Raw genomic sequence first — 27,444 nt, forward strand, 5'->3', positions numbered from 1 at the left:
ATGCTTTACCTAAGAAGTGAAACATGCGGCAATTTTTTACAAAATACGAGCACGTTTTCAAGTACATTTTCCAGCATTGCCTTCACACTGTGATTAAACAGAATGATAATATAGTGGTGATAATATATAGCGTGCATTTGGTTTAGTCGCCAACATACACAGTTCACTCAGAGTGATTTCTACCCATAATGTTGTTTACGGTCTTATGAGGGCAGTTTTATGGAGACAGCATTCCTGAACAGATCTAAAGCGTTTCTGTCCCAGCAGGAGTTATCGGCTCAGTTCTGAAAAACTGACAAACAGAATGCAGTTTGTTTTATACGCCAACAGGTGAGAAAAAAATTAACATACAAGGTTGAAGTAATTTTAGATAACCATGACAGTCCAGCAACTGATCGTGACAGATTACACCATACACCGTAGAACTACCCACAATCCCTTGCTCTGGAAGAAAATACACAGCTGTAAATTTTAACAACTGGTGCCTTGAGTTATTTTTTTCTTTTCTGATGGCTGCTTCTGCAAGCCATACAATATCCTAATCCAAACCGAGTATGGCACTTTGTGAGGGTCTAAATCAGTAAACCCCCCTTTTTATTGACGTTATAAAAAAATGCAATCCTGGGAATGTCTGGTGCACCTATATCAGGAAATTGGTTTCTATATATCTAAAGAGCAGGATATAGGCAAGCACTATAAGGGGAGGAGGTGTCATCTCAGGGTGGTGGCTCCTGGAGGGATTTCTCTCTTCGTTTCAGAGCGTCCTGCTCCAGTTTCACAGCCTACACTGTGGGCTGAGGCAGAAAGACTGGGGAAAATAACAAGGTGAAATCAATTGTGTGGATGGCAGCTCCGTCTTATTGGACTCCGTTTGTGTGGTTTTACACTGAGGCTCTGGTAGAATGGATTCCCTGTCAGTCCATAGCTCATAGTAACACCACACAAAGGGCAAGGGCTGGATGCTTCAAATGGGAGTATCCATCCAGCTCACTGGTGTTAAGGAAAAGTGATTTCAATGTGACTAAATAAAGGTGCTGACTGACTGACTGATTGACTGAATGAATGAACATTCATTCATTCATTCATTCATTCGAACAAATGATCCTTGCTCTAGTCATTCTGCTGTTTAGTTCCAACCCTACTGCAGCACGCCAGGGTTTATTAAATTGAAATGTTACTGAAAACCTTGATTAGCTGGATGAGATGATCATTTACATTTACATTTACGGCATTTAGCAGATGCTCTTATCCAGTGCTTTGTCATTTACTCATAGAATACATCCTAGTACAGTATAGTAGGTTAGAATCAAATATACCAATGAACTAGAATACTGTAGAATACAGGGATGAATGCTTATGCCTAGAAGTGCAAAATACATAAGGTCTATCTTAAACAATGATAAGTGCTATATACAATAAGTGCTAGAGTTTGTTAAAAACATAAACAGTTCCCTACAATAAGTAATAAATTAGTCAGTCAATATGGGAGCAGTGTCAGTTGTCCTTTAAATATTCCACAAATAGATGGGTCTTCAGTCTGCGTTTGAAGACTGCAAGGGACTCTGCTGTCCGGACAGCAAGCAGGAGTTCATTCCACCATCTTGGAGCCAGGACAGAAAACAGTCTCGATGCTTGTCGTCCATGAGACCTGAAGGTATTTCAAACCGAGCCGTACTTGAGATTGGAAGTACTCGAGGTATAGATCGGGCTTTGACCATTGACCTCATGTATAAAGGGGCTGGTCCATTTTTGGCTTTGTAGGCAAGTATCAAGGTTTTAAATCTGAAGCGTGCAGCTACAGGGAGCCAATGAAGGGAGCACAGCAGTGGAGTAACGTGTGAACTTTGGAAGATTGAAGACCATTCGTGCTGCTGCATTCTGGACAAGTTGTAGAGGTTTGATGGTCTAGCTTTGAGATCACAAGAGACTGCACAAGCACCTGGGTAGCTTCCTGCGAAAGAAAGGGTCGAATCCTTCATATGTTACAAAGGAGGAATCTGCAAGCCCGGGTTAGATTAGAAACATGAGCTGAGAATGACAACTGGTTGTCCAAAGTTACACCCAGGCTACGGGCAGCTTCTGATGGTGATACCAGGGAGTTCTCAAAGGAAACAGTAAGGTCATGGTAAGGGTTGGGAGTACCTGGGATGAACAGAAGCATAGTTTTACTGGGGTTGAGCTTCAAGTGGTGGACTGTCATCCATGACGCAATGTCAGTCAAGCATGCCGAGATACGTCTGGAGACCTGCGTGTCAGAGGGTGGAAAAGAAAGAAATAATTGAGTGGCATCGGCATAGCAGTGGTAGGAGAAACCATGAGAAGATGGTGATACATCACCAAGAGAACGAGTCTACAAAGAGAAGAGAAGGGGGCCCAATACTGAGCCTTGTGGAACACCAGTAGAGAGTCTACATGGTTTGGATGCGGATCCTCTCCATATCACCTGATAGGACCATCTATCCAGATAGGACTGAAACCATCTCCAAGCAGAGCCAGTCACACCAAGCCTGGAAAGAACAGAGAGAAGATCGATGTGGTTCACTGTGTCAAAGGCTGCTGAAAGGTCTAGAAGAATCAAAACAGATGACTGTTTGGCAGCTTTAGCAGCATGAAGTTTCTCAGTCACCGCTATGAGGGCTGTTTCTGTAGAATGTGCCGGTTTGTAGCCAGACTGATTGGGATCATGCAGCTGGTTCTAGGTGAGAAAAAGAGACAATTGATTATAAACTGCTCGTTCAAGGGCTTTTGAGAGGAAAGAGAGAAGTGATACCGGTCTGTAGTTGGTAACGCTTGAGCTGTCAAGGATTGGTACCACCCTGGCAGTTTTGAATGCAGTAGGCACGTATCCAGAAGATAAGGAGTTGTTGATGACAGAGATGAAAGGAAGCAGATCTCTTGTGATTGTCTAGAACAGAGCAGAAAGAATCAGATCCAGCGGACATGTAGTCGGATTGCTGGAAGTCAGGAGTTGAAGAATTTCATCTGTGGAGAGAGGAGAAAAAGAAGTTGGAGAGTTGGATGTTGGGGAATGCATGTTGGTTGGAGGAGTGGGAACAGAGGAAAAGGACTGGTGGACTGCTGCAACCTTCTCCTCAGAGAGGTTGGTGAAAATCTCCGGAGTAAGAGATGAGGAAGGAGGGGGAGGGGGAGGATTAAGGAGAGAAGAAAAAATCGTGAAGAGCTTGCGTGGATCAAATGATGATAAATCGAATTTCTTTCTGTAGTAGGATGACTTTGCAGATGTTACTTCCAGTGAGAACTTGGAAAGGAGAGACTTGTATGAGCTGAGGTCTGAATCTACCCGAGATATCCTCCACCGCCTCTCTGTAGTCCTTAGTTCTCTCCTGTGGCAGCGAAGTGTTTCTGTTAGCCAGGGGGCAGGTGGGGAGGACTTAGTGGGTCTAGAGGAGAGAGGGCACAGAAGAGTCATTGGTGAGGAGAGTATAGGAATGAAAGTATTTGTAACTATATCCAAAGAGAGAGGATGGAGAGTCAGGGTGAGGAAGGGTGGACAAAATAGTAGAAGGGAAGAGGGAGTTATGGAGTGCAGATTGCGACGGAGGAAGGAGGAACATGTTGGGGAGGACTGGATGGAAAGAGAAGGAAGGGAGAGAGAGAAGGATAGAAAGTGATGGTCCGAGAGGTGGAGGGGGGCGACTGCGATGTCCGATGTTGTGGTGGTGCGGGTGAAGATCAGGTCCAGAACATTGCCCGCTTTGTGAGTCAGAGGAGAGTGGTTGAGGGTGAGGTCAAATGCTGTCAACTGTGGAAGGATGCAGGAGGAATGCAGCTTGTCTGATGGAAGGTTGAAGTCTCCAAGGAGAATGAGTGGATTTCCTTCAATGGGGAATTGACTCAGGAGGATGTCGAGCTCATCAATGAAGTGATCTAGGGAACCTGGAGGGCGGTAGATGACAATGATAAGAAGTTTGGTGGGGAAAGACACTGTCATGGCATGAAATTCAAAAGAGGAGATGGAAAGTGTAGAGAAAGAAAGTGGAGTGAAACGCCACTCTCGGGACATTAATAAACCTGTGCCACCACCCCTGCCGAGACGCCTCGGAGAATGTGTGGATGAAAAGGCAGAGGACAGGGAAGCCGGAGTCGCCGAGTTCTCAGGGGTGATCCATGTTTCTGTCAGAGCCAGGACATTTAGGGATGCTAATGCTGAGATGAAGTCAGCCTTGATCAGGAAAGAAATGTAACATAAAAAAGCACACAGGGCTTTAATGTGGAAACACACAGAAATAAAATGTTTATGAAAGTTCCTAAATTTATTAAAAGTACTACTGTACAGTTCGGTATTTATGATGCAAGTTTCTAACCCCATTATAAATGAATGGATAAAGAGGCTCATATAATGCTGTTTCTCTTAGGATAGATTTTGTGTAAAGTGGATCAGATACTTGGCCTCTATACAACACCTCTCTCTGTCCCTATATATAAATCTATGACACTGTAGGCTGGTTTTTAGCCCTCTGTTTCTCATTGGACTGATACAATATCCAACATAACCTTCTGCAGTTTTCCTCTATTTTGCAAAAACACCAAGCTGGTCCACTGCTGTGATCGCATCACATGATCAATATATGTAATATACCTGAAACCTATTAGCTAGTGTCTGAGAGCCATCACATCATCTCTGCAGGGGGCTGTCCTGCAGCTGCAGGGTTGGGCATTCTTGTAATAAAACCTCCCAGAATTCTGATCTCGGTGTGGTTTGAGTCCTTTAATACTAATGTATTGTATTGACAGAGAGCAGCTGATGATATACCAGTAAATTTTCTTGTATACCACAGGCCCAAACTCCTTGTATATCAGCCTGTATAACAGCACCATCAGTCAGAGGAAAATGCCAAGATAACTGGGTTGTGAATGAGTCTGTGTCTCAATGGGGGAAGAGTTCAGTATGAATAATCCTGGTCTGTGGTATTTCTACATCACGTGGGGGAGGAAATGGATTAGAGTTAATAATAAACATCATAATATGATCAACATTTACTACATGAAGATGTTTACCAATAACGAAGTACGGCCTGTTAATTTACATCCCCAGCAACATCTGGATGGCATTGTGACAGATGTGCCCTGTCATTACTGTTTGAATAGGTTCAACTGCTTGATTAATAAAGTAATCTAAAGGTGATACGTGCCTTTGGCTAAACTGGATACTGCTTGTTCCCTTATTATTTTATGTATATTTTGTATTATGTATATTATAATATTATGTATATTATAATATTATGTATATTCTACAGTGGGAATGTACCTTTCATGTCTTCAAACAATGTCATATTATCACATAAGCTAGGCAAGGACATTGGGGTTCTTCAGAACCTGTTCTAGTGGTTAACTTCCCAAAAGAACAAGCCAAAAACTTCATCTGATCTTTCTAGAGCAGGTAGAGTGACTTGCTGGCAACTCCAGAGTCTTGGGTTCAATTCCCACTCACACTACTTATAATAAATATGTCATCTTTTGACAAGAGCGTCTGCCAAATGCTGCAAATGTAACAAGACCTTCCAAGTTGATTAAATGTAATGTCTTGATTATATAATAGTAAGTTTAGTGCATTAGTCTTAGTCTTGTGTGAGATGCATAAACGTGGCTATAAATAGGTGGGCGTGGCTATAGTCAGGCTTTTACTATCTGTTATTTATTATGGGCATTTTGAGTGTAAATCAGAAAGGCTTTTAGTTTGCCAGGCTTTTAGAATGTACAGTGTTTTAGAAATTAAGTTCAAAAACCAGAAAAAAAAAACCATATTACATTTAAGAATAGAAGTGTCACAATGGAAACATGAATCTCACAATGCAGACAGCGGTCTGTGAATGAAGCGGTTTGCGCATCACCACCTGTATTTCCAAAAATGACATGACATCAACATCCCAATAGGCCTAAAATAAAGTAGGACTTTATGCAACTATTAATAAATGACCTCAATAAAAATTCACATTTATATGCTAGATGAACTATGCACGAGCAAAGCCTTACGTTTAAGGCGTTTAATTCTGCTTTCCACCAGTTTAATATGTAATTTATTTATTTCACCTTGGTGCTAGTTAAAGTAATTGATTAAGTGGGACTGATATTAATTGCTTTTGATACACATCTCAAAACCATGAATACCTCTCGGCTCTTTTGGGCATGGGGGTCCTTTCCATGAAACCGATTGGCCGTTGCGTGTTTCCGGGGGCTCGGAGACACCAGTGACGTCACATCCGCAGCGAGAGTGGGTGAGAATGGCCGCCAGTGGAGGTGAGATCTTTACGGCTGTTTCCCTTCAAGATTCAAAGTTATTCTTCAGTTTTCCCCTAACCATTTGCGTGTCAATTATTCCCAGTCCTCCAGCATGACTCTGCGATCCGTTGCGCTTACGCGAATTTCTTTTATGCGATCAACATGAATGACTGTTTATAAGGCAGCCAGAAAAGTACAGACGGCTATACTAGCGTAGCCAGGCTAGCTGCGCTCGAGGCAGCGGTTACAAACACTCCAGCCTTTGTAGTCGTTACCTTTACCTACGTCTCGTGTCGCCACTTGTTATCGTTTTAAAATACTAATTTAACAACATAACGATTTATCTCTGTCAAGACACGATTATCTTTTGTCCATTCAAGAGACAGCCGGCAAAATGGGGCTAATAAACCTAGTCGCCTAGCATCCAGCTCAGTCCAGTGTAGAGACGTTATTTCCTCACAGAGACGCTGTTAGCCAGTGAGCTAGCACACATATTCACTCACAATAACCCGTTTACCAGTTTGACTAAATTACTTTTAACGGTGCTAATTAGTTTAGTCAAGCAAGTCAATTGCCATCAACACAAACTTCACCTTAAGCGTGTTTACTCAGCTTAATACTGAACTGGTTAATGTTAGCTGAACTAGGTTTGCTGGTTGTCTAGAGTAACTGGTCCACATTTATGTCGAGTGTTTCCTGTGAGGGGCTTTTCTTACACAAAAGTTGGCCAAGTACATCTACATCTCCCAGCTAACGCTAACCAGCTAGCAGCACTAAACCGCTGGCTAAATTCAGACAGAATTATGTTCGGTGTTAAGAGTTCAGAGGGTTTTTTTTCTTTGATTTTCTTAAGTTGTGGGTTGTATTTGATGATGACCGTCGAATCCGGAGCGAAGACCATCTATGCTAGTTCGGTTAGCCGTGTAACAAGTGCGTTAGCATAATTCACCGACTAGCTCAACTAGCCGGCCAGTTACGTTTACCTGGCAAGATATCAGGGTTTTAACAGTCCAGAGGGGCGTGTGTGTAAAGTTACCGAGGGTGAGGCCGTCACCAATAACTTCTGCACTTGTGTTGATTTACTTATAACGTAAAAACAGACAGCAATGACGACAGATCTTGTGAAGTTTGGGCGGCATGGACATTTTGGACGGTGCCAAAGGAACGAAAGTAATAAAACGGCGTACCTGTCCATCATATAGGTGACCCATTCTATTGAACACCCGGACCTGACCTACCGCATCGAAACCTCAAATCACCTGTAGCCACGTTACACCGACAGATAGGGGAGACGTAACAGCAACCTCGTATCTATAAGCATAACAGCAGTAGCGTTGAGACACAGTCGCGATCTGCCTTAAACATGCAAGTCTCCTACATTCGCTGCGCCGCTTCCGAGAGAGGTCCCCGCAAACAAGGCCTTCTCACAGGTTTACCTGAACTATGTAACAGTGGTTAACAAAATATGCTGGCCATCCGACCACTGACTAGTTTTAAGCAGTTTGAGGTTATGCTTATTCGGACCTTTGCCCTGTATATCCATACGTTTTCCCAACACTGTCTTATTAAACCGGTATGTACGCAGCTAGCGACGGCTAACACCCGAAATTTTATGTAGGGTGGTGGTGGTGATTTTATTATATATATGTGGTTAAATCCACCACACAGACTATTTTTTTTTCATGCCGTTGGATTTTAAGGTTTATAGTTTACAGTAAACCTCATCTGGCAAACTGCTGCTGTTTGTGTTGCGTTCACTACAGACGTTGGAAAGCTGTTACAGGTACAGAATGGGACGCCAGCAAGCACAAGCTACAACGGCGTAGACGCCCTGCATGCGTGCACCGTCCTACAGCAGCTGAAGGCCCTGTACGATGAAGCGCAACTGACTGACATCGTCGTGGAGGTGGATCATGGCAAGACCTTCTCCTGTCATAGAAACGTACTGGCCGCGATCAGCCCTTACTTCAGGTAGGGGCTCGGCAAATGCTGTGGGGTCCTCTGGGTGGTGTCTCGTCTGGTGGAGGGAGAAAGAGGCACTTGGGTGTAACCTGAAGGCCAGCCAGCCTTCGGGTGACTGGAAACAGATGTGTTGGAGGACAGGGAAACTCCAAAAAAACAAAACAAAACTGAAGAGCACTGGGAAAAACCATTGCATTCTTATTGAATATGAAAATAATTCCTTTAGTGCACTGCACAATAGAACTGGGACTGTGTCCAAGATAAATATGTAACCAGACAAAGCATGGTGAGTTGAGAGGTATGCCCACTGATTTTAGGAAGCGCTGTACTATAGCTGCTTTGTGTAATGATGGTTCGTTCTTCCTTTTTTTTTTGGTTTGGCTCATAAGTTGCTGAAGGTTTCAGAGCAGGAAGTGCACAGAGATTGCATCATGAGTTTCTCCGCAGGACTTGGTCACAATATTTGGACTAAACACTAGTAAACTGTTGTGTCCTGTCCTTCAGTCATTTTCCTACTGTAGTCAGAAACAAATTAGTGCTCCATCACTAATACATACACACACACGTGTAACTTTTGTTACTAACAACCTTTGCTCAGACTTGTCTTTTTTCTTTTTTTTTCTCCCTTTTATTTTTTGGGTGTACACCTCCCTGCCTTTGGGCTCCATGTCCTTTGCTTTTTGCTCCACTTCTCAGATCAATGTTCACCAGTGGCCTTACAGAGAGCAGCCAGCGAGAGGTGCGTATTGTGGGCGTGGAGTCCGAGTCCATGCGCCTGGTGCTGGACTACGCCTACACGTCGCGTGTGGCACTGTCCGAGTGCAACGTGCAGGCCCTGTTCACGGCAGCCAGCATCTTCCAGATCCCGGCGCTGCAGGACCAGTGTGCCCACTTCATGATCAGCCGCCTGGACCCGCAGAACTGCATTGGTGTGTTCATGTTCGCAGACGCCTATGGTCACCAGGAGTTGCGTGAGCGTGCGCAGGACTACGTGCGCAAGAAGTTCCTGTGCGTGGTGCGCGAGCAGGAGTTCCTGCACCTGACCAGTGAGCAGCTGGTGGGAATCCTCAACAGCGACGACCTCAATGTGGAGAAGGAGGAGCACGTGTACGAGAGCATCGTGCGCTGGCTGGAGCACGACCGGCCACGCCGCGAGGCACACGTGGCGGATGTTTTCGCCCGCTGCGTGCGCCTGCCGCTGCTTGATGAGGCCTTCCTCAGCTGCATTCCGCCCGCCTTTGCCTCAGTGCTGTCCCGCGAGCGCACGGACAAGACCCGGCCGACAGGCTGCCCGCAGCGCCTGGGCATGACCGCCTCCGAGATGGTCATCTGCTTCGATGCGGCGCACAAGCACTCAGGGAAGAAGCAGACGGTTCCCTGCCTGGACACGGTCACGGGGAAGGTCTACAAACTCTGCAAGCCCCCCAACGACCTTCGAGAGGTCGGCATCCTCGTCACCTCCGAGAACGACATCTTTATCGCCGGTGGCTACCGGCCCAGCAGCAGCGAGGTGGCCATTGACCACCGCGCTGAGAGCGACTTCTGGCAGTACGAGCATGCTGGCAACCGCTGGCTGGCACGCTCACCGCTGCTCCGCGCGCGCATAGGCTGCAGGCTCGTGCACTGCTGCGGCAAACTCTATGCCCTCGGCGGCCGCGTCTACGAGGGCGACGGGCGCAACGCCCTCAAGTCCGTCGAGTGTTATGACGCCAGGGACAACTGTTGGACCGCCGTTAGCCCCATGCCGGCTGCCATGGAGTTCCACAGTGCCATCGAGTACAAGGACCGCATCTATGTTCTCCAAGGTCAGAGGTCATTCCTAACGTCTGCCTTTTTTTAGGTCGTACTTTTACCACTTTTTCCATTCAGGATAATTGTGACGGAAGCATGCAACAAATTCAAGTTTCAAGTTTGGTTTATTTGTCACATACATAGTCATACACAGTATAACTCGCCTTGAACTGGTTTGAGAGTGCTCTGTCCAAACTGAGGGGGAAAAAAAAAAAAAAACGGGGTGCAGAGAGAGAGAGGTGTATATATATTAACAATATATTAATGAATAGTAATATTGAAACTTTGTTAAATTACATTACAAAAGAAACAATTACTAAAACATTTAACGATACTGTCTAAATTAAATGCATTTGCAAAACAAACAAAAAATTTCCCCCAATTTTCAGGCTTGTTTCTCATTTCCTTAGTCAGTTGTCTTCCTTCTGTTTGTAACATGCCTTGAACTGCCCTGAGAGTGAGACGCGCTGGGCGGCCAAACTCGCCCTGAGAGTGAGACGCGCTGCATGACTAAACTTGCCTTTGCGTCTCTTCAGGTGAACACTTCTTCTGCTTCGATCCGCGTAAGGACTACTGGGGCCACCTGACCCCCATGGGCGTGCCGCGCAGCCAGGGCCTGGCCGCCCTGCACCTCGGCCACATCTACTACATCGCCGGCATTTGCCGGAACCACCAGCGCACCTTCACAGTGGAGGCGTACGACATTGAGCAAAGCGTCTGGACCCGGCGGCAGGACCTGCCCTTCGAGCAGGCCGCCAGCCCCTACATCAAGGCCCTGCTGCTGGCCGGGCGCCTGCATCTGTTTGTGCGTGCCACGCAGGTCGTGGTGGAGGAACACGTCTTCCGCACGAGCCGCAAGAACTCGCTCTACCAGTACGACGAGGAGGCCGACTGCTGGGCCAAGGTCTACGAAACGCCCGACCGCCTCTGGGACCTGGGCCGACATTTCGAGTGCGTGGTGGCCAAACTGTACCCTCAGTGTCTTCAGAAAGTGCTCTGAGTGGGGCAGTGGGAATGGCAGGGAACGTGGTGCGAAGTTTGGGGTGGCTGGTTTTGTTTTGTTTTTTTTGTTCGTTTGTTTTTGTTTTTTTGGGGTTTTTTTGTGGAAGGGGGTTGGTCCTTGCACCCCCACCCCCGCTGCATATGGTGCTGACCAAGTCCCCAGATGTGCAAGTGCTGGTGTTGGAGTTGATTGATCGGTGAACTTGCAGGCTGTGCTCATCAGAGAGACGGCATTATTTTAACCGGAGAGACGCGCATGCCACATCCCGCCGCCCCCTGCTTGTTTTTACAGTCAAAACAAACAAATTCTAAGTGCAATTATCATTATAGTTCGCAAACCTGTGTTGAGCCATTTATTTTGGTTTTGTTTTGGGTTTGTTTTTTTTACCTTGTATCTCAGACGTACACCCTGGCAGTTTGTGGTGGTGCTTTGCTGTTTTTTCTGCTGGTTTGTCAGCATGCGTTGTTGAACACAGAGTAATACAGGATGTCTTTATTTTGTAAAGGACAGGCAGTGTGTTTTTTGCAACAGAAATATTGAAAGTAATAAAAATATAAATACTTCTATACGGGTATGATGGCCTAGGGAGCTCACTGTTGGGTAGCTAACATCGCAACACTGACTTTTCTTTAACTCATTTTCTTTGATTTGGCCTCTTTTATGACCTAGTCGTTAGGTAATCCTTAATCTTGTTGAATTGCCAAGTTGTTTAGGTGACATTTTGGGTATTTTTGTTGGTTTGTTTGGGGGTTTCTTTTTTTTTTAAATTTTAAAATACTTTGTGTTTCTTTTTTTTTAAATTTTTTTTTTTTTAAGTGTCATCCTGACAAGCTTTCTGCTGCCACTGCAGTTATGTTTATTTGGTTTTGGAATTTCATCTCCCCCGTACGAGTCTTGTCATCACCTGGTTCAGTGTTTTATGCTCCAGCCATCTCTCTGTCTCTCTCTCTCTCTCTCTGTCTCTCTCTCTCTCTCTCTCTCTCTCTGTCTCTCTGTCTCTCTCTCTGTCTCTCTGTCTCACACATAAAAACAAACTAAAACCCCTCCACCTCCAGGACTAATCCTCAAGCATTCAGTGAGTTTACTGGTGTGTCAGAACGGAACACAACACTAAACTTCTGAACTGTTGTGGTCTTTGAGACACCAGTGCAACTTCAGGCCTGATGTATGGTTCTTAATTAACACCTAGTTTTGTGTCACCGGCCGCGTTGTTAGTGAGGTTGTAACATTAACTTCAGTCTCCATATTGGAGAGAAGCAGGAGAGGCCAGGGTCCGTCAGCAGCAGGACTGGGGTTGTGGGCTTGTGACTCAAGTGTCATTATAGCATGGGTTCCTCAGCCACATACACACTCACTCAACCCCCCCCCCCCCTTGTGAGTCTCTAGCGCAGTCCTTCCCTCTGTGTGAATTTGAGAATCTGTGAGTTAAAATGAAGGTAACTTTCCTTTCCAACATGGACTCGCCAAAGTGTGACCCCAATTGGTTTCACCCACCCGGGACTTTGACTTGGTCGCATGCCTTCCGTGCTGAGGGGGCAGCGGAGAGACATGAACTCCAAATCGGGCAGTAAATGTTGCTGACTGCCAAAACTCTGCTGGTGCCGTTGTACGAGGACTGGGCAGAGATGCTCACCAGTTCACCAAGGTCGTCGTGTCCGCAAGCCGACACAAGCATGGGCCCGCTGGACTGCCGTAGGCTCCTGGCCGCCTGTCCGTGGAAGTGTCTCTGGCATGAACTCTGTCATGGGATGGCTCCCTCTCTCAGTGGGAGGTGTGCATTAAAGAAACCACAAGATTCTTCCTGTTAGCAATAAGCACATCTGTTTTAATGCTCTCCAATTTGGGTGGGGGCATGTATAATATAAATGTTAGAAACTCACACAAGATTTTATTGTGGTTGGGTAGAAGTGCGGCATTATGAGTGCCTGGAGAGAGTCACGGGGGTGAGACCCGTGCCTGGCTGTACCTCAACACAGAGTCTTACCTTACACTCCATGTTACACTAAGGCACTTTAATGGAGCCTCCTCTCCCCCCTGGCTTTGCAAGGATGGCGTTTCCTTGGAGCGTCATGACCGCAGCAGTGATGTCCTGGCCCTCCTGTGCAAACGCTGTCGCGAATCTGCTGGCTGGTGTCAAAACATGGAAACTAATTTTGAATAATTTTGGAGCTGCCTTTTTTTTTTTTCTTTGACAATCTTTGTTTTTTGTGTTCGTTTTCTCTCAAAATTCAGCCACTGGGTTAAAGTCTGTACCAGTTAGAGCATTTTGTTTGGTTTTGCCCATTTTATTTCTCATATGCAGGTTATTTATGGCATACTGATGTTGCACTACATTCTCTCTCTCTCTCTCTCTCTTAAAGCAATCTCATAAACAACCTGCCGTTTCCAAAAACAGAGCATAGAGCTGGATGTGACCGGAGCACAGTTCTGTTTCTCTTTCTGCCGAGTTGAAGCAGTGATCTACCACACCTGCGTGCTCCGCCTCGGGGGACTGGTGGACGGACTCCTTCACTCTGTGATTTCAGTGCAATAGGGCGCCCTTGTCAGACTCGCCCCAAAGCTCGGTAGCACGTAAACCACAGACAGACCACTCTCAGGATTAATTACTGACACCCAGTACTGTACTGACTATGGTTTGATAACATGGAAATATGCTGTAACATGCGTTTGCTGGTTTTGCACAGGTTTTTCTTGTTTTATTTTATTTTGGTGTGGTTTGGTTGATTATTTCCTTCACCTTTTTCAACTTGAATAATAGATTTTTTTTTTTTTTTTTTTTTTTGCTTGTTTTCCAGATGTGATTTATTTTTTATTTTAAATATAGATGCATATAATTTGACAGGTTTGTTAGGTGATTGACAAAATGTGGAAACCACCTTTTTTTTAATTATTAAATAAATGATACCTCTTTTGTGTTAATGGGTTACCCAGTGATTGCATTATTATCAGACAACACAAAGCATTACAGACAGTAGCTGCATCAGCAGTTCTATTTTAATATATCTTAACACATGTCATCTTGTCGAAGTGTTATGTAAGCTTTGAAAGGGTTTTGTGAACTCTCCTTCCCAGCGTGTCGTCTGCTACGAGCGCACATGTGGCAGCTGTCTCATCCTTCACCCTTCATCACCCGCTGAGAGGCTACATATCGTATTCCTCTTTTAGTTTTTATATATATTTTATTTATATATATATATATATATATATATACACACCCCACACCCCCTGTATGCTTTTATTTGCCTCTATATGGTGTCAGCAAATGTATGTTGGTCTTTACTGTGAAATTCACATTGCACATAATTTGAAAATATTAATAAAAAAAAAAAGTTAAAACTCCCTTTAACGATCTTGTGTTGGTTGAGATCAGCAGCATAGCTGTCTTTGTGTTTGTTAGGTCACACCCATAATTAACATGATTAAACATTTATGTAATGTGTGAGGGTGGAGTTTCTGGCTTTCAAAAGCTGAATTTCCAAGGATCTTTCCTTAAGTTTGCAGCGGGTATGTTAGACATTTTAATGACGCACCTCTGATTGTTTAACGTACTGAGCTTAGGAGGAACAGAGAAACGGCTACCCGTTGGCCTGGCTGCACTTCTCCAATCCAAAATTGATATTTCATTTGTTCTGATTTCTTTATCGTGGTGTTTCTGATGGGAAGAGCAATGACGTGTTACTGGGGGAAAACCAAGCCGCGTCCTGTGGCTGTTTCCTCGGACACTTGGAGGAAGTTCAGGGTCGTGCTGTCTGCCCAGGGTCATACCGCTCTGGGAATGCCGTCTGCTCGGGTTCGTACTTTTCCTGGGAATGCTGATCGCTCAGGGTCGTACCACTCCTGGGACTGTTCGCTCTGGGAATTCTGTTTGCTCAGGGTCATACCGCTCTGGGAATGCTGTTTGCTTTGGTTTGTACTGTTCCTGGGAGTGCTGATTTGCTCAGGGTCTTACCACTCCTGGGAATGTTTTACTCTCTGATAAGTGTACCATTTGATATCTAGTGTCCTGGAGCGGCACAGGCTGGTAATGTGTGTTTTTAAATCCAGTTCGACAGGCTCTGGGTGTGTTTTTGTCAGGTCAGCCCTTAATAGATGGAGAATAAAACTGAGTGCAATATGTCCTGAGTGAACACTAATAAGTGTATAATAATGCCATGGGTTTGAAAAGAGAACCAGGTATAGATCACTGTCAACACATTAATCATCGTCAATAAGTGGATGTCATGTGATATTGACTGGCACTGTCAAACACTGATTGACTTAGGAAAGGTGCAAAGTTCGAGATCTACAGGAAAGAGCCAGTCCTCACACTAAATGCCACATCCCTCTATCTTCTACGCCTAGCCCCCTCTCACTCCCTCCGTGGCGTTCTCTCTGAGCAGTCATGGGTGTCGTCGGGCCTTCTCCGTCAGGCTCCAGCCCTCCAGACGGCGGCTGGGGCTGGGTGGTCGTGTTCGGGGCCTTCATCTCCATCGGCTTCTCCTACGCCTTCCCCAAGGCGCTCACCATCTACTTCAAGGAGATCCAGCGGGACTTTGGGGTCTCCTACAGCCAGATTGCCTGGGTGTCCTCCATCATGCTGGCTGTTATGTACGCGGGAGGTAATGCAGTCTTTTGTGCATTTTGAGCCAATCTGTATAGAACAACGACTGTTATTTCTGTATTGGCTGTTGGACTCCTCTTTGGGTGCTAACATGCTCTGTGTTGAGGGAGTGTGGGAGAATCACCAATTTTTGGGCCATCGGTAACATTTGTATCTCCCCAAAAAAAGACACAGAAGCTGCATTTCTGGATGCACATTTAGTTTTGCCCTGAAATGACTTCATGAATTCAGCAGTATCTGGAACGCAGCCTGAGACCTTTATTGATTATATATTGGTTTATAAAATCACGTGACAGTACTCCTGCATCGAAGCTTTAAAACTAAAATCGTCGCAGTATTGACGATGCTGGAGAAAAAGGTACCGACAAAAGTTCTTCGGTAGTTGTGACTTTACACGAGGTACTAGTCGCAGAGCAGTCTTGATTAAATGACCGTCCCACTACAGCGTTTATTCTCACCGGAGTGACAAAACACCACCGTTCATCCTGAGACATTTAAAACAGCCTTTCAGTAGTAACCGTGTTTAGATGAACCAGCAAATAAAAACTCGTGTGATACTATCGCTTGGTGTTACATTGTTATCGGACCGATAGTGTGTTTTCTGAACTATTGATTGCTGTCCGTGAGAGGTCATCGCCGCGTGCAGGAAGGAAGTGGTTAAATCATGAGGGGCTTGAACCAAAGCCGAGTGATCACAGCGTTTTTACGCAGACGCTAGGGAAAAAGTGCCCCCCCCCCCGAGTGCAAAGACTGCAGAGCGCTGGGGTCTGAGAGAGCCATCATCATTAACACACGCACGCGCGCGCGCGCTTGTGTGTGTTCTGCAGTTTGCGCGCGCGCGCGCACACACCGCAAGAGCGAGCGAGCGAGGGAGGGAAGAGGGTTCCCATGTGTGTAGCGGCGACGGCACGGACTCCATCATAACGCCCTTGGCTCCTCTATGCCAAAGTCACCCCCGCGCGCACTCAACAGCGACAGCAGATATACATCACGCGCGGGTCCATTGCTCTCTTTTCTCCGCGCGGGTCCCCGGGGTGGCGTTCGCCGCGACGACCCCTGTCGCACCCGCGCGACAGCGGCTTCGCCGGGCCCGGTGTGTGTGTGTGTGTGTGTGTGTGTGTGTGTGTCTGTCTTCGCACGGGGGATGATCAACGCCTCATGAACAGGATGACGTCACAGCAGCTCGAGGCCTGAGTTTTAGGTTCTGAACGTGAGAGCGAGCGTCTGCACGACACGGTTGTCTTTACTTCGCTGTCGCGCCTGCGCTCGGAGTAGCTCTGAACTCACGGAGGTGCCGGCGCTGCTCCTTTAGGGACTTTAAGGGCGGGCTGAGTGGACGCCTTCGAGCATCCAGAAGGCTGGTTTTCTGTGCGCCCTTGGCGTTTGGGAACTACCAGGGAGGTAAAAGCACACACAGAAGCTTCTCGCTGCCCCGGAACACGTTGCTTTCTGCGAGTGTTTGCCTTTGGAAGCGCGGTACTCTCGCGCGGGTCGTCAGAGCGAGCCACGCTCTGCGGGATGTGTAATCCAACCAACAATCAGGAAAGTCTCCCAACGCGGTGCGAGACCATCAGCGCCTCTGCAGATAATCTAACACGAGCTTTTCGGCACGCGCTTGGGCGATGACCCTCGTCCACGCGCGGGATCAGTCTGTTGGGTGTTGGGCCGTTCTGTTCCTCGTGCCCTGTCGCCCTGGGTTCGGTCCCAGGCGCCTGTAGAGCTCCCAGGGGCAGCAGGTCTGGGATCAGTCGAACACGCATAGGCCGCCCACGGTTTGACTGACGTTTGCTTAAGTGAGCCGGCGAGAGCGCGCGTGGGTTGAAACGCAGCACAGATTGTTTTCATCTTTTTTGAGTATGGTGTGTTTATTTATTTTATTTTTAGCTTACCTTTAACGTTGCATCTTAAGATTTCCTTGAGTTCCTTCAATTGTTTTTCCTTGCACTGTGAACAATGTTTGTTAGCGTGCGTGTGTAAGAAGTCCTGGTATAATTGCGGCGGCCTTACGTGACCTTGTCTGGGGGGAAAAAACCCTTGAAATAAATTGGAACAGCAAATGCGTAGTTCTGTTTTAGAGCCCATTTGGAGGTTCCTCTCATTTAGGAACAGCCTCTTTGTAATGAATTGGTAGTCTCAGCTGTGCCTTTTTACACTAAGTGCTTTTTTTTGGTTTTTAATTTTCTTGAGAAAAGAAAAACTGACTCGTTTTCCATCTCCTTCCACAGATGGAGTGTGTGTGTGTGTGTAAGAGAGAGACTTAACCATCTGATTGATGTAGATAATTTAGTTGATAATTTTCTTCTTCTGCAGTTGTTTTTCGTCAAGATCAAAGTAATATGAAACGTGACTATGATCTAATGGGTGTCATTAGAAGTGCTTGCAGTTAAACTCCGAGAGGAAGTGATGTGAATAGTGATACGGTGGCCTAGACAAGCCACATTTATTGGTGTTTTTATGAAAAATGATATTAGGCAAATGTTTAGTTCTCATCAAAATATGCAAAATGTGATATTTCTGTTTCTCTCTCTCCCTCACCCAATTTCTGTTTTTCTTTCCTTCTATCTGCTCAACCAACTATACATTCACTTTCTTTTTGCTCTATCCACCTATCCCCCTTTATACTCTCTCTCTCTCTCTCTCTCTCTCTCTCTCTCTCTCTCTCTCTCGCTCTCTCTCTCTCTCTCTCGCTCTCGCTCTCTCTCTAGGTCCAATCAGTAGTATCCTGGTGAACCGTTATGGCAGTAGACCGGTGGTCATTACGGGAGGGGTCATGTGCGGCGTCGCCATGGTGACGGCTTCTTTTGGCAGCAGCATTACGCACTTGTACATGTGTGTCGGCATCATTGGAGGTACTCAACCCCCGCCACTGAACACGCCCCTAACTCAGCACCCACAACTTAACATGCCACAAGCTCAACACGTGACACTGAACACGCCCCTAACTCAACACGTGACACTGAACACGCCCCTAACTCAACCCAGCTGCAGCACAGCATATAGTCACAATATTTAGGTGACAAGCCTCATCACTGTGACTGTGTTCTTAAATGATGTGTCCCATCACACCTCACTAAGCTAAGCTTTGAAGATAAGGCCCTACGTGCTTGGGCAAGTTCTCAGAGGTGTGTGTAATTGGGGTGTGCTTAGGAGCAAGTTCTCAGAGGTGTGTGTAATTGGGGTGTGCTTAGGAGCAAGTTCTCACAGGTGTGTTGTTTATTATTATTATTCAGTCCTGTGGGTCAGGAAGGGCATGTAGAGATTCACCCTCATGTCAGACCGCAGGGACGAGCCACAGCTCTTCAGACCCCTCAGGCACAAGCTGTGGTTCTCTCCATTTCTCTCTCCATCTCTCTCTCCAGCTCCCTCTCCTCTCCTTTTCTTTCTTCTGTCTGTCTTCTTTCTCTGCATTACTCTGCCTTTTTATCCACTTTTTACCTTCTGTCTTTCTTTCCAAATCTCTTCCCTCTTCTCTCTCTCTGGGTGTAATTAAGTCTGTGGTGTCCCGCTGTGGTCCTCTGGGCCAGGCTCCGGTGTGGTCGCCACATGGAGCACCTAGTGCTCATTACCTCGGCCGGGGAGGATTTATGTGTGGACAGAGTTGGCACGGAAGACCTTTCTAGAATTGCAGTGTTTCCTCCTGATCTCCTTCCTTTCAGGTCGCTAGCTAATGATAGCACAAACATTTTTTGGACCTGTGGTCTAAGCTTATATCTGATGTGTGTATAAAAGTTCATCAAATGTGGCGTTTTTAATAACTGATGGCTCGATGGGTTCAGAGTGATGCATTACATGGTTTAGCTCGGTATTTGGTATCGAGCATAAACCACTGGGGAAATCGGTGTAAATCACTCAGCAGTTTGAGATGCATAAAATTGGACACCTTGGTTTTAATCTCTCTATCCCACCTCTGCCTCCTCTCCCACAACCTGCCAACTCCCCTGTGGGATGCACTCTGAGTTTACTAACTCAGTACAACAAACGCAAAGACATGTTTTATAGAGAGAGAAAGTGGGTGCACTGATGGGTTTGTAGACTCCCTATTCTTTAAACAGTCAGCATAACCGAGGCTGAAACCCGAACCCTATCTGTAGGTGAGCTGTGATGTGAGCAGCTGGACCCCCGGGGGATTGTACAATTCCTGCCATTTAGCGGCTAATGGGCCTAAAGCCTGTTTCTATTAGAAATCAAATCTGTTTTTTTTCCTGAAGCTTAAACCAAATCTCTGAGCCACATCACCCTGTTTTGCTTCAATGTAATTATTTTGAATACATTAAACCATAATTGGAAATCCATATAAAATCTCTCGGTATAATGCACTGGTTTAAGCGCCAACACATTACTCAGAATCAAAATCGAAAAGCATGAAAGAATTGTGTCGTAAACTTACATGGAAATTGAAATGACTTGTAGGTGGTGCCAGAGCACGACCTGCAGGCAGGTCCTCTCCTCCACCCACACCACCACCTCTAGTGCTCCATCTCCACGCATAGGCCTGGCTAATAAAGAAGATACTGGGTTAGAGAATGAGACACTGTTAAATTGGATTTTTTTCCCCCCTTTGGCAGAGAAGGTGGTGGTATATGAATGATGCCCAGCCTCTAATTTAATACCCTTTTAAATCGCAGACTCATTTAGAAATTATTTCAGGTTCTGTTAACGGGTTTTTAGCGGGAAGCGGTAAATGGGACAGAGCGCTAACGTGAACGGAGCAGAAATGGTCGTCTTTTTAATCGTGCACAGCTGTGAATTCCTGCGGCACCCCGAGGAACACTCATCGTAACTCTAACCTTCACCCACCGTAACTCTAACTCTAACCTTCACTCACCGTAACTCTAACCTTCACCCACCATAACTTCCTTCTCCACAGGTGTCGGCCTTTCCTTCAACCTCCAGCCGTCTCTGACCATAATCGGGAAGTACTTCCAGGTCAAGAGGCCGATCGCCAACGGCCTGGCCATGGCGGGAAGCCCTGTGTTCCTGTGCACCCTTGCTCCACTGAACCAGTTCCTGTTCGACCGTTTCGGCTGGCGGGGCGGGTTCGTCATCCTCGGGGCCATGCTGCTCAACTGCTGTGTGGCTGGCGCGCTCATGAGGCCCTTGTGCGATGGTAGGCCCACATCTGTCTGCCAGGCAGCATGGTGTGTTGAGTGATGGACCCCACTGTGCATGGTGCATGGGTATACAGGACAGAATAATTATATCCAGCTTAAACAAGAATATGGTATCAGAAATCATTAGTATAAATATATATATATATATACATATAAAATTATAACTAGATTTTGCCCTTCACTCTCTTTGCTCTGTTTTATAAAAATGTTACATATAGCAGTAGTGCAATGACTTACACTTGCCTGCTGTCGCATCCAACTTGAACATAATGTAATTTTCATAATGTAATTATGTTTTCCTACTTAGCAGTAGGGGGCGCTCCTGCCGTCCCTCTCAAACCCTTGCCTGACAGAGCGCGGACTCCGGAAGCCCCGTGCGGGGGCGGAGACGAAGAGCGGCCCAGCGGGCCAGCGCCTCTGCGTGGGCGGAGCTGTGCGGAGAGCCTGAGCTGCTTCCTGGATCTGTCCCTGTTTGGTCACCGTGGTTTCGTCATCTACCTGATGGGAAACGTGCTGATGTTCTTTGGCTTCTTTGCGCCCATGATCTTCTTGGCCCCGTATGCCAAGCACCGTGGCGTGGACGAGTACTCGGCTGCCAGCCTGCTCTCTGTCCTGGCCATCGTCGACATGCTCGCCCGGCCCGGCACCGGCCTCCTGGCCAACACCAGGCTGGTCCGGCGCCGGGTCCAGTACCTGTTCAGCTTCGCTGTGGCTTACAACGGCGTGTGCCACCTGCTGTGCCCACTGGCGTCGGGGTACTGGGGGCTGGTGGCGTACGCGGTCTGTTACGGCGTGGTCTACGGCATGGTGTGCGCCCTGCTCTTTGAGTGCCTGATGGACCTGGTGGGACCTGGACGATTCTCCAGTGCCGTGGGGTTGGTCACCATCCTTGAGTGCTGCCCCGTCCTGCTGGGGCCGCCCATCGCAGGTGAGCGGTACAGACGGGTACATAGTTACACGTGATTATGGGAGTTGCAGAGTGTTACAGATTGTTACGCACGATTATGGGCAGTTACAGACAGTTAGGCTCTGTGAGCAAATCGGAGGTCCTTTCAGTATCTGGTGTCTTCAGTGTCGGAGGTCCTGTCAGTGTCAGGGGTCAGTGTGCTTTCTGGGCAGAGTAAAGGTATCCAGTTCCATGTTTTTCCCTTTTAGTCTTGAGGCCCTTGTATGAATTTCCAGCACATCTTAACTGAAAAGAAAAACATAAAATAGTAAACAGGGTTTTTAAAAAGGTTTATTGTAGCATGAGAGCATGTCTGAGTGCCTGCCGCAGGTCGATTTGGTATGGTTTTGAAGGATCAATGCAGCATTTGAAAACCTCAGAGTGTCCGATACAGGTTCAGCGTTTAGAAACCGAACTTTGACCCCAGCATTATGGATCATTTAAACTGCTTTGTTTTAAGACAAGAATCCATTCACATAAACAGACTCATCTAGTGTCTTCTCTGTTAACCATAGATGGATGCACACAGGCATCTATGCAGTTTTTATTCCCGTTGAAAAAGGTCATCGCACTTTGAGACATTAAGGACAACAGAGAACGCAGGACTGACTTAGTGTCACCACAGTAGAACAACCTCTCTCTCTCTTGCACTCTCTTTCCCTGGCTGCGTGACTAATGAGACTACACAGTAGTGTGGGAATCTGGTCCAGGGTGTCATTACTGCAAGACATTCCACCACAATTGGATTACGGCTGGTGAGGGAGTGCCGCTCGGCCCATTCGGAGGGGCGGGGGGCGAGGCAGTAATTGGTCACGGTTATTTCCCACTGCAAATCAGGCGGAGCCGCCTGGGCTTACGACGCTGTCCTGCTCGGCCGGCCGCGTGAGGATTCGGATCGCTGGGTAAATTACGGAGCGGTTTTTCCGAAGCTAAGTAGCTGTGAGGTCCCTCTCGGCTGGCGCTAAGCTGATAATTCCACCCTGCGGCCCTAGCGCCGCTGCCCAGGCGGCAGCAGGTGGCGCCGGTGATGTAGAAGGTGGAGCTGTGTACTGCGTCGCCATTTACAGAGTTTACCTGATGCTTTTATCCAAAAAACCGTACACTTCTGACTGAACACAAATTGAGGGTTAAGGGTTTTGTTCAGGGGCCCAACAGTGGCAACCTGGCAGTGGTGAGACTTGAACTGGCAACCTTTGGATTATTAGTTCAGTACCTTAACCACTGAGCTACCAATGTCGCCATATACACGCTCACTAGTCAATTTAGGAGAATCACCTTGCTTGCACCTTCCCTCCCTGCAACAGGTGTATTTTATAGGTGTATAATTACATAACTGTCACTCTGCACAAATTGTAGCGTTCATATGACGGCTGGTGCTCTGATACGAGTGTATCAAACACAGTAGCAGAGCTGGGGTGAGTGGTTCAGGGTCAGTGCTGGGGTCTATGCGTTCGGGGTCAGTGCTGGGGTGAGTGGTTCAGGGTCAGTGCTGGGGTCTGTATGCGTTCGGGGTCGGTGCTGGGGTCTGTATGCGTTCGGGGTCGGTGCTGGGGTCTGTATGCGTTCGGGGTCGGTGCTGGGGTCTGTATGCGTTCGGGGTCAGTGCTGGGGTCTGTACGCGTTCGGGGTCAGTGCTGGGGTCTGTACGCGTTCGGGGTCAGTGCTGGGGTCTATGCGTTCGGGGTCAGTGCTGGGGTCTATATGCGTTCGGGGTCAGTGCTGGGGTCTGTATGCGTTCGGGGTCAGTGCTGGGGTCTGTACGCGTTCGGGGTCGGTGCTGGGGTCTGTATGCGTTCGGGGTCAGTGCTGGGGTCTATGCGTTCGGGGTCGGTCCTGGGGTCTATGCGTTTGGGGTCGGTGCTGGGGTCTATGCGTTCGGGGTCGGTGCTGGGGTCTATATGCGTTCGGGGTCGGTGCTGGGGTCTGTACGCGTTCGGGGTCGGTGCTGGGGTCTGTACGCGTTCGGGGTCGGTGCTGGGGTCTGTACGCGTTCGGGGTCGGTGCCGGGGTCTGTACGCGTTCGGGGTCGGTGCCGGGGTCTGTACGCGTTCGGGGTCGGTGCCGGGGTCTGTACGCGTTCGGGGTCGGTGCCGGGGTCTGTACGCGTTCGGGGTCGGTGCCGGGGTCTGTACGCGTTCGGGGTCGGTGCCGGGGTCTGTACGCGTTCGGGGTCGGTGCCGGGGTCTGTACGCGTTCGGGGTCGGTGCCGGGGTCTGTGAGCGGTTTGCCTACCAATCTCACCCCTCCCTCAGTGAACCTGTAGTGAGTGACCACCGGCCGAGAAGCAGATGAGTTACTACGCTGCTGCTGGAGTATCTGCGTACTTGGAGATAAATATTTCCAGTGAGGTGTGTGCAGGAATAAAGGAAGTGAGTGATCAAGCACTTCCTGTTTGTATCCTGTGATGTTGACTAGAGTCTTCTGATTGTCTTCATGCTGAGTCTGTCCTGTGAGACATTTCGGAACAAACCCCACAAAGACAAAAACACACTGAGAGCAGTTCTGATACACACACCTACACGGAGAGCAGAAACGTGTGTGTGTGTGTGTGTGTGTGTGTGTGTGTGTGTGTGTGTGTGTGTGTGTGTGTGTGTGTGTGTGTGTGTGTGTGTGTGTGTGTGTGTGTGTGTGTGTTTTGAAGACCTTCATTTCTGTTACTGCACTTCCTTGTGTTTTGATTATCTGGATGTTACCATGTCCATTAGGAAAACACACTTAAACTCTCTCACACACACTGACACACACACACACGTTTTGTCAAAAACAACCTGGTGGTGAACATATCTAGGCTTAATGAGGTGAACATATCTAGGCTTCGTTGATGTGAGGTGACGCCTCAGTTCCGAGACCCGTGTTTAACAGAGTAAATAAGCTCCTACTTAACTACCTTCACACACACGCATGCACGTGCACACACATACGCCCACATATACTCACACGCATATGCGCACACACACACTCACCATTCTCTTCCAGCATGTTCCTCTATACACACTCTCCTTGTGCCCGTCAAGCCTGGCGCGCTCCACCTCGCCGCTACCCGCAGGTCACCCTAATGAGGAAGAGGAGTAGACATGGTAGTGATTTACCCCTCGCTTGCCGTGTGTTTAACAAATCGTGCTTCGTTCCCTCACTCATTAACAGCTCTTACCTGTGTGATCATTAAGCAGGAGTACATCCAGAGAGCAAGGGGACGGAGCAGTTAATAATTAATAAAATAAAATACAACATTGGTGACTTCAACAGATGGGGCGTAATTACTGCTGCACCAATCAAGTGCTGGGTTTAACGAGGACCCAGGGCATTGGGCCCCGCCCCCAAAATTGCCACGCAATCAATCAAACCACAGGCGCCACGGTTGTTTTGCCATGGCATGAGACTGAAGGGCAAGCGGAAACTCCCCTGGCATCATCATCATCATCATCACCACCACCACCACTGGCATGCATGAAAGAGCCATTAGCAGCAGGGTTTTAATTGGCATAGTTGCCCTCGGAGATGCCCCCTGACACTGCAGCAGCACCTGTCGGTCAAGACGTGCGTCTGTCTGTCTTCCCGTGTGTCTGGGGGGTGGGGTGAAGTGCATGGGTGTAAGGTTTCAGCAGCCGTGAGCCCTACGGCAGTCGATTCAGAGCTGTGATTAGATACTCAACTTTATTAGATTATTGGTTGCTCTCGATGTCTCTATAAGAAGCAAAAGCACTTCAGGATGTGTTTTCTTGATGTAAATTTGTCCCTTCAGACACGCACCTCGTTTATCTTGTAACAGGCAAAATCGCAGATGAAACTGATTTACTTCGATCCCCCAAAACCTGCCCGATTGTTTCATCTCTGGGAGGCAGGCTGTCCCCACCCTTCGTGGTGCAGAGTTCCCTACCTGTTCCCCATCTGTTGCAGTAGCTCTAGCAGAGACATTAAACATGAGCGTGGTTTTACCGGGTGTCCAGTCAGTGAGGTATAACTCACATCGTAACTCCCAACACTAGCCTTGACACTGCTCGGTCGGTTTTGTTCCAAACCTCGTGAGTGGGACGTCCTGTGCTCTCGGCTTCACGATTCTCGTCTCCCCCACAGGGGCACTGGTGGACATGTTTGCAGACTACAGCTACTTGTTCTACATGTGCGGCGCCGTGATGCTGACCGCCGGCCTGTTTCTGTTCACCATGAATTACTGGAACTACAGGCAGCTGAATCGGGCCAAGCACACCCAGGACAGAACCTCCGAGCTGGGCGAAAGGACAGTGCAGCATGGGGTACAGAGTGGACACCCACGGGCCGATCACAAGGCAGCGGGAGTTGGTGATCCAGGCCTGGGACAGGAGACTGGGACACTTCAGGTCAAAGCAGAGACAGAAGACAACATAGTGTAACGACAACAAAAGACTGAATTTTATCCAAAAAGACTGAATTTTATCTTCCATTTTTAGTAGAAATGTATTTTAGTGGTTGGTAGATGTATAGGGCATTAAAGTTGCGGTTCATTGTTTTGGTAGCTGGATTCTGCTTCTTCAGAGTCTGAAGAATTCATTAGAATTCCTGTTAATGTCTTCACAGTTCTGGAGTTGCTGGTGATGGAAATTTACACACACACACACACACACACACACACACACTGCTAATGATTTCATAGAAATCATTATCGACACAAACCTTCATCCGGATGTGTATCCGTCCGTCCGTCATCCGGATGTGTATCCGTCCGTCCGTCTTCCAGCCTGCAGTGTTCAACTAATGGATCCCTGAACAAGTCTACATCTGTGCAGGGTTCGGTGACGTCCCAGGACCTCAGTCGGGATACAAGCATTTCATTCTGTTGCTCAGACCTGCTGTGATATTTTGTCTCTGTTACAGTGCTGAAACATTTTCGATAATCTCGTTTTGAGAAATGACTCTGTGGAGGGATGACGCTGCATTTTTGAAGCTGTAGCCTGTAGTGAACCCAGCCTTCACTAACGCTCCGGTCTGCTGAACATTACGACTGTGCAGCCTGTTACTGGATATCAGGTTGATTTCACACTGTGCTTAAGTGAAAGGCTTTGCTGACCGCAGTCTTTTTCTGTCTGAATTGGAAATTCTGCTCAGCTTTGTATCATGCTGGGCAGAGTTTCCCAGAAACCCTAGCGCAGAGACCGTCTTAGAGACCGTCCCGGGGACCGTCCCAGAGTGGTAGTGTGTTTGGACGGTCTGAACACTATCAGATGTTCATATACACGTGTGCAGATCTGGGCAGTGCTGATCTGTGCTCATTAATATAAACCCAACACTTGGATGTCCCCTTAATACCGGCCTGACGAAGTGTCACCACATTGGCCCAGTGTTTCACCAACACTGATATGTAACGTTTACAGTCAGTTTTGACAAGTGGCAAAAATGTCCCTAATTAATTTCGCTAAACTGTACTCTATTTTCAGAAGATGTGCGTGGTGTGAAGTTAACATCAGAGTTCTTGCTTCTAGCTGCTTTAGATCTGCACACATTTCTTGCTTTTTTTGCTACAGTCTACGGCGGTTACAAATCTGAAATGATTACGTGCATTGTTTATGTTCTTAACATTTTTAACTATTAAAAACTACACATATTTCTATAAATGAACCAGGGGAACAACAGATATTAGGCATTTGGAAAAGAGAATCATTTAAAAACACCACAGTCTGTCTGTCCACCCTTTCAGCTGGAGAAAGAGAGAGAGAACGCTTCAAAAAACATATTCTTAGTAAATAAAACAAACAAACAAACAAAAAACATAACAACCCACCACCTCAGCCGGCAGCAGGAGTTTGCACTCAGCTGT

At 47.3% G+C, this 27,444-nt stretch overlaps 2 protein-coding genes and 1 long non-coding RNA gene across 5 annotated transcripts; 2 read left to right on the forward strand and 1 right to left on the reverse strand.

Annotated features, from left to right (window-relative positions):
• Positions 1 to 845: 845 nt before the first annotated feature.
• On the reverse strand, positions 846 to 3,327 carry LOC145653108 (uncharacterized). Its single transcript, XR_014119436.1, has 4 exons — positions 2,627 to 3,327; positions 2,444 to 2,507; positions 2,143 to 2,245; positions 846 to 1,951 (listed from the first exon to the last, which is right to left on the reverse strand). It is a non-coding gene; the product is annotated as an uncharacterized LOC145653108 (long non-coding RNA).
• Positions 3,328 to 6,135: 2,808 nt separating this feature from the next.
• Positions 6,136 to 11,560, forward strand: kbtbd8 (kelch repeat and BTB (POZ) domain containing 8). Its single transcript, XM_027015489.3, has 4 exons — positions 6,136 to 6,258; positions 8,004 to 8,211; positions 8,899 to 10,007; positions 10,530 to 11,560. The coding sequence occupies exons 1-4, from the start codon at positions 6,243 to 6,245 to the stop codon at positions 10,991 to 10,993; spliced, it is 1,797 nt and encodes a 598-aa protein (XP_026871290.2). The 5' UTR covers positions 6,136 to 6,242; the 3' UTR covers positions 10,994 to 11,560.
• Positions 11,561 to 15,224: 3,664 nt separating this feature from the next.
• Positions 15,225 to 26,145, forward strand: LOC113580753 (monocarboxylate transporter 2-like). Of its 3 annotated transcripts, none has more exons than XM_081705422.1 (5): positions 15,225 to 15,594; positions 18,302 to 18,445; positions 20,464 to 20,703; positions 21,015 to 21,635; positions 25,728 to 26,145. In XM_081705422.1, exons 1-5 carry the CDS (start codon positions 15,378 to 15,380, stop codon positions 26,021 to 26,023), a joined length of 1,518 nt encoding a protein of 505 aa, XP_081561548.1. In that variant the 5' UTR covers positions 15,225 to 15,377; the 3' UTR covers positions 26,024 to 26,145. The 3 variants fall into 3 exon arrangements, with proteins under 3 accessions (XP_081561548.1, XP_026871289.3, XP_081561549.1); XM_027015488.3 differs by having other exon boundaries at positions 21,018 to 21,635; XM_081705423.1 differs by lacking the exon at positions 15,225 to 15,594 and adding an exon at positions 16,483 to 16,689.
• Positions 26,146 to 27,444: the final 1,299 nt, after the last annotated feature.

This window comes from Electrophorus electricus, chromosome 22 (genome assembly GCF_041902795.1).
Source record: "Electrophorus electricus isolate QZ-2024a chromosome 22, ASM4190279v1, whole genome shotgun sequence".
NCBI lineage: Eukaryota > Metazoa > Chordata > Actinopteri > Gymnotiformes > Gymnotidae > Electrophorus > Electrophorus electricus.

Coding starts and splice junctions, on each gene's coding strand:
- LOC113580753 (XM_081705422.1), top strand. CDS start 15,378: ATGGGTGTCGTCGGGCCTTCTCCGTCAGGCTCCAGCCCTCCAGACGGC. Junction 18,446..20,463: donor GTGTGTCGGCATCATTGGAG/GTACTCAACCCC, acceptor CCTTCTCCACAG/GTGTCGGCCTTTCCTTCAAC. Junction 20,704..21,014: donor CATGAGGCCCTTGTGCGATG/GTAGGCCCACAT, acceptor TTTCCTACTTAG/CAGTAGGGGGCGCTCCTGCC.
- kbtbd8 (XM_027015489.3), top strand. Junction 8,212..8,898: donor GCGATCAGCCCTTACTTCAG/GTAGGGGCTCGG, acceptor TCCACTTCTCAG/ATCAATGTTCACCAGTGGCC. Junction 10,008..10,529: donor CCGCATCTATGTTCTCCAAG/GTCAGAGGTCAT, acceptor GCGTCTCTTCAG/GTGAACACTTCTTCTGCTTC.